The sequence below is a fragment of the Monodon monoceros genome, unplaced genomic scaffold (assembly GCF_005190385.1).
Source record: "Monodon monoceros isolate NGI ecotype Baffin Bay Population unplaced genomic scaffold, NGI_Narwhal_1 Super_Scaffold_11, whole genome shotgun sequence".
Taxonomy (NCBI): domain Eukaryota; kingdom Metazoa; phylum Chordata; class Mammalia; order Artiodactyla; family Monodontidae; genus Monodon; species Monodon monoceros.
This window is the reverse complement of record NW_021703767.1, coordinates 14588689-14596710: the sequence shown is the minus strand read 5'-3', so window position 1 is coordinate 14596710 and position 8022 is coordinate 14588689. Positions and strand designations below refer to the sequence as shown.

General features: G+C 36.4%; 1 protein-coding gene across 1 annotated transcript; it reads right to left on the bottom strand.

The window, feature by feature from the left end:
- Nucleotides 1–1881: 1881 nt before the first annotated feature.
- Nucleotides 1882–3984, bottom strand: CLDN8 (claudin 8). Its single transcript, XM_029213591.1, has one exon. It carries the CDS (start codon nucleotides 3795–3797, stop codon nucleotides 3120–3122), a length of 678 nt encoding a protein of 225 aa, XP_029069424.1. The 5' UTR covers nucleotides 3798–3984; the 3' UTR covers nucleotides 1882–3119.
- Nucleotides 3985–8022: the final 4038 nt, after the last annotated feature.

Below are 8022 nucleotides of genomic sequence, written 5' to 3'. Positions count from 1 at the left end.
CATTTATTGTGCAGAAAGTTAACTCTGGGAGAGATGTCTCTGGACAATATTACAGTAGGAAGAGTACAGCCTCTTGGATTAGGGGATATATATATATATATATATATATATATATCATCTTTGATACTCAGTATTCTCATGATTTCTTAAGTAATTCATAGAATTCTTAGAGGATTGATGTGGTAAGAAAAGAAAAGGCCAAGCACCTGGGAGGCTTGCAATGAAGGCTACATTTCTTGCTCTTGTCTCTGGTTAGACTGAAAATTCTTTGAGAACAAAAACTGTCTTGGCCATCCCCATATCCCTAGCACTTCAGGTAATGCAGCTTAATACCAATTTTTGCAGTGTGGGAGGGGGTCATTTTGGATACAGATTCAGCAGAAGTGGTTCAGGGTAGGGGCTGCAGGTGGTACAGTATGAAAGAGGAAAAAGTCCACCTGTAAGCTGAGGGCATAAAACTATACCCCCCACCTCCCTGTGTTCTTTTTGTCACACCACATTTTTTCTCCATAAGACTAGAATATCAAACATCCTTTCTGCACATAATTTGACACCAGTCAAACCATTTCCTTATACCAGTGCATATTTTTCAGGATATTAAAGAAGACATTTGGCATATGAATTATTCTAGTTTTGGACATCCATTTTATAATTGTTATCATACTCGTTATACACTGATGTTACTGTATGATAAAGTTTGCCATGAAGATTATAAGACAGATTTTCCTTCTTGTCTCTTATCATCTTCTAAGGCATTTGGATTTACCTTACAGGCAATGGAGCATTCCTACAAGGATTATGGGCAGAACGTGATGGCGTCTGACTTGCATTCTAGAAAGAACTGAGCTAGGAACATGGAGGATAGCTGGAGGAAGGCGTAACACAAGTCTAGAGGGTAGGAAAGAGAGATGTTAGTAAGGTGGAAAGTTGGAGAAAGATTTCAGAGATACTCAAAAGGTGATGCCACAGAAAACTAGCAATGTTAGAATTCTGCTTTAGGGAAAAGAAGATGAAAAGAATAAACTGAGTTTGGGATATTCAGGAGAGCTTTCTAAGTAAAAAGGATGTTTGATTAAAGGCTGGTGCTTAGAAGATTGGACTTTTTTTTTTTCCCCAAAATGTTTAGTTAGTTTTCCTTTATTTTTGCTCTTATGAATGTTTTGACCCAAAACTGCCTAAGGTAAATTAGTATTAGGCTATTGGAAAATCACCAGTCTCAGAAAAACACTAAAAGTTTTCACAACTAACGGTAGTTAAGCGAGTCATTTTCACATACAAAAATCAGTTTGTAAACTAGACATTGCTGAAGAAAATCTACTTGCCCTGAAGAAAAAGAGCATGGACTGTGAAATCAGACAGTCCTTATTTTTTCTCCTGACTCTATTGGGTAATCAGTAAACTGTTCTGAGGGGCCCTCATTGAACTAATCATATCAATCTCATAAAAGATTTAATGATATAATTCATATAAAGAAGTAGAGGTCCTAGTATATAATCCATGTCCCTAAGACATTACCCACTGTTATTAATTAACACTACTTCTCAGAGGTAGAAACATATTTAGCTATAGAAATTTTTTACATAAATGGCTATTACAAACATAATATTTATAGGATATAGATTTTTGGGGGTAACTTATAGCATTATCTTAATAAATTACAAATATCTGCATCAAATATTAGTATGGGAATCCAATCATTGTAAGGTTGTTAAATGATATATGATACTTTATATTCTCAAAAATTAATGCTGAATCTATCTTTATCTTTAAAATGTGACTTTGATAGTCTTTTTTCAAAACTGCAAAGATGAAAATATCAAGTTTTTAAACTCTACAAGTTAACAAAATAGAAAAAGTGGAGAATAATGAAAGACTATAAACTTAATATAAAAAGGCACAATTTATTAATACAAAAGACATAAAGCAGGTAACATACATAGTCATTTAAGGTAGAAAAATGTAGATACAAACTTTCAAATCCGTTAACTGTTGGATCAAATTTGGGGAAAACACAAGATAGAGTAATTCTATACCTTAGTAAAGTTGAACAAAATTAAAAATTAAAAATTTTATCTTTGAAGGACTTAAATGACAATTTTGACTGAAGTATCCACATAGGAGAAGATACAGTTCACAAGGGACAGCTCAGTTTTGTTTTTTAGTAAGCAAATAAAGACATATTATTTTTCTCTTCTGTTATTTACATTAATGAAAACCCAAAGTCTGTATACAAATAGTTATTAAAATATTCATATACATATATGATTTCTTGTCAAAATGTATCCTTCTCCAGCCACAAAAACTTAAAAAGAGGAAAAAAATTTTTCACCTTCCTGAAGTCTTTAATGTTTCTAAGACTATAGTTTTATCTTTCTTCTCAGTATAGCTCTGGAAAAGCAGTTTGAATGCAAAGCCCCTTGACAAAATAGCTCCCTTTTAAAAGCTGTTCATTTAATATACAAGAAAAGGAAGGCCTCTGGGGAATGAGGATAAAGGAGTTAGGATTTCTAACTCCTGGGCTGAAAAATAGGATCTCAAAAAACCATTTAGTTCCCTTTACACTGCTGATTAAAGCCTTCATTTTAACCTTCATTATAAATCAAGTGCATTCATCACTAAGCTGTTTTTAAACAATTAATATTAACCTTCTTCAATCTTATCCCTGGTTCCCCTGAAAAGCAATAGTTGAATTCTATTTATTCAGTGTAATGAATCAGTGTTTCATTTAAAATAGAACGATATAAGCCTGTCTCTATTTATGCGACATAAAAACGTCACTCTCATCTATATGCATAACGCTATGCCATAAAGAAATCACAGTTGTAAAATAATCGTCTTTAACAATGTCATTTTGAAGTAACTGATAAAAGGAGAAAACAGCACGAACCATTTTAGAAAACAAATGACTGCACTTTCTAGAACAATCAGAGCAATGTGTATAATATCTCATTTGGCTGAAATCGCTTATAGAATCACGAAGAGCTGGTGCACGGTTCCTGTAATTGATAGCAGGCAGTTAAGAACAGCAAATCAGCGTTTTTGGGGGGTTCCATTTTTAGAAAATAGTGGATATTTTTGTCATCTGCATGGCTTTATAGCTAGTTTAAAAATATACACAACTACACATACTGACTTTTGGAGTACACACTCGGTGACTTCTTTTCCATGTGATAGCTTTTCTGGGTCGCTCGGTGGGAAGGTATGGAATATCTGTAGCTACCGCTTTTTTCATTGCAACAAGAAACACAACAGAACAGTGCCCCTCCAGCGATCAGCACCAGTGCCGTGGTCCAGCCTATGTAGAGGGCTTCTCCCAGCTCACGTTTTTGGGCAATATCCACTATTGGGTTGTAGAAGTCTCTGATGATGGAATTGGCAACCCAGCTCACAGGGATGAGCACCACAAGGCCAGTGACAATGAAGACTGCTCCAGCCGTTAGCAGGATGTAACCCTTCACCTTCTCATCGTCCCCGGTGCATCTGGTGCACTTCATGCCAAGGACTGCCGTCATGAAAGCCAGGAAGGACAGCACAGAGGCAGCACACATCAGTCCTCTGGATGCCTGTAGGTCCGGAGAGAGAGCCAGCAGGGAATCGTAGATTTTGCACTGCATTCTGATATTAGCGTGCCTCATGCAATTCATCCACAGTCCTTCCCAGAGGTTTTCAAAAACCACAATGTTGCTTCCAATGAAGGCAGACACTCTCCACTGAGGCATGATGGTGACAGCCACTGTCCCCACCATTCCAACACCACCAAGCACCAGTCCAGCGATTTGCAGGGCATAGGTAGCCATTCTCCTCCAGGATGGATTTTATCTGACAGGACTCCTGAGCCGGTAGGGCTACTCTGAAGCAAGTTTCTCTGAGTCCCAGGGGAGAAGAGTTTTCCTGTAGTAATGAACTCAGAACTCAGTGGTTTTTCAAATAAGAGCTGCTGTGCTACTTCTAACCAGATTAAATGCAGTGTTGGCTGGCTGAGGTGCCCACTCACCCTCACTCCACTGACTACCGCAGGTAAACTTACAAATCAGGTGGGGCAACTTTCTCAGCCAGTAAGAGGGGGATGGTAACTCAGGTGTGTCTAAGCCTGCAAGAGATACTTTGGAACTGCTAGACCTGCACATAAACATTCTTTGTACTTCTCATTTGTCCAAGAAGACAGCAGTATATTTACCTGGAGGCACAATTAGGAATGCTTGCACGATCATCAAGAAATGCATCAATCCCTTGAGATATGAAAGCTGCAACTTGTACTGGCAATGCGGAAACTTTTAGTAAGAGCTGCTGTGACCAAGACACAAAATAAAATCTCTGCCTAAGAACTTTGCTAGGACTGTCACAGTGCCAAAGTGGAAGGAGAGCAGAGGATTGATAGATTGCTCATACCTGAGAAACCACATTCTTTGGGACACATATGATCCAAGTGGTTGATATTTGTCTACAACTTCAAAGCAAGCTTGACTGTAGTGAAATCAGGGAACAGATCATGCCAAAGGACAAAATAAGGCTCAAGTAATTAAATATACAACGTCGTCCTCCTCCACGGCACCGAACACATGTTGTTTTCTTTTGAGCCAGGGAGCCTACTCATTAGTATTTTCCTGATAATCTTGATTTCTAAGGAAAAAAAAAAAATTGCAGAAACAAGAAACAAGAATCCATGCGATTTTCTTCTGGTTTCTTCTTCTGGATTCTTATGTAGCAAGCACTCACAATAGCAATTAAATGATGCAATGGCTTACAGGCTGCTAGCTTATTCTGTGGCTCTATCTTTACTACTCTGTCTTCCTAGACCCAAGCAACTAGAATTCTACAGATGGTGCAAGCATCCTAAGTCTATACAAATGGCGGATATTTCTAAATAAATATTTACAGGACAAGATGACTATGTTCATCGAATCAACTAAATTTGTCAATTAAACTTGTCTTTAATACCATGTCTGCAGGAGGAGGTAGAAACCCCTAATGTAATGCATTTTCAACGGTCTCATCTCAAAATAATAACGATGACAACAGTGGAGCTAGAATATACATGTTGATCTGGGAAAACTCCACTAGCGATTTTCTTCTGGAGGGCACCTTGAATGTACTGTCCTGTCTTTCCATACTTCAAACGCTAATTTCCTTTCATTTTTGCATCATAAAAATGATCTTTTATTTACAATTTTACTTCTTCTCTGCTTCCTTGTACTATCTTAAATCTGAGTATGGAAGAAAGCATCCCCTGCTCACTTGTTAAGCTTTGAAAACTTAATGGTCCAAAACATCTTAGTGGTTTACAGAGGTTAAAACAAAAGTACTTTGAAGGAGGGGAAGAAAAAGATGCCAAAATAAACTGTCTTCTAAAAAAAAAAAAAAAAGTAGGAATGTCTGGTAGGCCCAGTTGTTATTATTTTATTAGACTGGACACGTTGAAATTAAGAAAAAAATAAAAGCTGATATTTACAGTAATTTTCCTCATGTGTTGGCCTCATTTAAGGATGAACCTAGAGCATATCCCTTTTGCTAACAGAAAATATCTAGCATTTTCTCCCTCAGGTTTGTATCAGTTACAGACTTGTGGTGGAGGGGGAAATAAGTTAACCTTGGAAAAGTAATCTGTAATCCATAAAAAGAGAGTTGAAATCAAAACAGCAGACTATTATTATTTTTATCCTGAATTGCCAACCTGGGCAAAGGGAATGACTTGACAGAATTGGAAAATGAAAAAGGAATGACATAACTGGTTGAGATAATGACAAACTAAAACAATATATATATATGTATATTATATATATATATACACACACATATATACACATATATGTGTGTATATATGTGTATATATATTTACATTTGTAGGGAAGCAAATCAAAATCTCTAAATTCATGTGACTTGTTTTTAAGGAGTCCGTTTGAATATTGCAGAATATCTACATAAAAACAGGAAAACTTGTGATAGAAATAGGTATCTACATATTTGAGAGCCTCAGCCTTCACCTAGGAGCTGCCTCCTAGGTGTGGATTGATGTACCCGTTGCCTTCATGCACTATCAAACCTCTCTTCCTTGAAGCATTAAGCTTTATTTACCAAGACCTTATTTCACACAAAAATATTTCCCCCATTTCAAAAATATTGGTACTTTACTCCTGAAATTTTCTTAGCCAAAAGATTACGATCAGAATGAGAAATCAACCTTGGGTTCGCATTAGAATAATTATAGAGTTAGCTGTCCTATCAGGAACTAGCCCAGGGCCTTCAGGCAGGTTTCTTATCACACAGCGATCCAGTTATCCCCATGATATTCTGAAATAACTGTGCCCTAAAGGTCAGAGGAAATGAGAAAGACAGGGAAAAATGGCAATACTAAGTTTTCTAGGGACAGAAAGCCCTAAATTCAGAGCTTAAAAAGTCAAGTTCACTGTTTACTGACTTTTCCGTAATACTATGTCCCTGAGGTGATTAACTTGTCTACAAAATTCAGATAGCAATAATGCTTAGAGAATTAGCTGATTAATAACATTTTTTAATCTTCTTTAATTTAGAACTACAGAGCAACTTACAGAGATTGTTCTATCATTTGTATTCCATTTTTAGGAAGAACCAAAATATTAACAAGAACCCAAGAAAGAAAAGCATGCCCATGTTGACCCACTATGCTCCCCTTGTCTCTAGAGATCTCCCTTTTGTCTACATTATCAAAAGCATGATTTAAGTTTGGCAATTAAATTTACTAAATTAAATTTAGTCCTGACAGCTACATAACACATGCAAATGCTTCTTCTTTATAAATGATAGCACACAATGTCACTGTCAGACTGCCCTTGTTTTTGTCATCCTTACTGTTACAGCAGTTAATCTTTAACCAACAACTCTTTAGTCTGGGGTTACTATTAGTTCTCATCACTACTTGAAATAATCTTTGTTTCTGCTCATCAAGCCATTGCCAATTTCTACTGTTTTCTGAATTTTTTCTTGTATTTATATTTTTTAAAGATTTTTATTTATTTATTTTAATTTTTATTGGAGTATAGTTGATTTACACTATTGTGTTAGCTTCTGCTGTACAACAAAGTGAATCAGTTATATACATGAATATATCCACTCTTTTTTAGATTATTTTCCCATATAGGTCATTCTTTTTTCTCTGTTGTGTTGAGAGCTTTCAACCTGTGTTTATTTTTAATTATTTTTCACGTTAATTAACTGTACTTGGCTGACCATCTTGTCCTGGGAAAAAGAAGATTACATATCAATAGGTCTCTTTGTTTGCTGTTCCCAAAATAATCTTGGGCATTGCCACATGTTCTTGAACTATCATCCTATTTGTCTTTGTGATGTTCTCTGCTCTCAAAGTTCTGTAGCCATTAGCAGTTCTCTGTATTCACCACCTCTCTACGGTTTATATTTGCTCTGCTTAAAAATGAACTCCTTTCTATATAATAATTGCTGTGTCTTAGTTCAGGCTGCTTTAACAAAATACAATAGACTGTGTGGCTTAAACAACAGACATTAATTTTTCACAGTTCTGAAGTCTAGGAAGTCTGAGATCAGGGGGCCAGATTGTGGAGTTCTGGTGAGAGCCCTCTTTGTGCTTTGCAGTTGGCCATCTTCTTGCTGTGCCTTCTCATGGCAGAGAGAGTGAGAGAGCTCTATTCTCTTTCCCTTCTTATAAGGGCACTAATCCTATGATGAGGACCCTACTCTCATGACCTCATCAAACCTAATTACCTCCCAAAGCCCCCACCTCTAAATACCATCACAATGAGGATTAGGGTTCAATATATGAATTTGTGGGGGGACACAAACCTGCAGTCGCTAACATCTAGCTACTAACAAATCCAAGCAATTAAGTTCACGTAATTCTGAAAAGTCTTTTCTTCTTGTCTCAGGAGTCCTTTTTGTTCCAAGGTAATAAAAAAAATAGAGTGAACATAAATAAAAAATACACAATGGGAATAATGATTATTGAAATGATTTTGTCTTTCTCCTACTTTTCATTGCATTTTTAAAAAATTAAAATCTGGGCTTCCCTGGTGG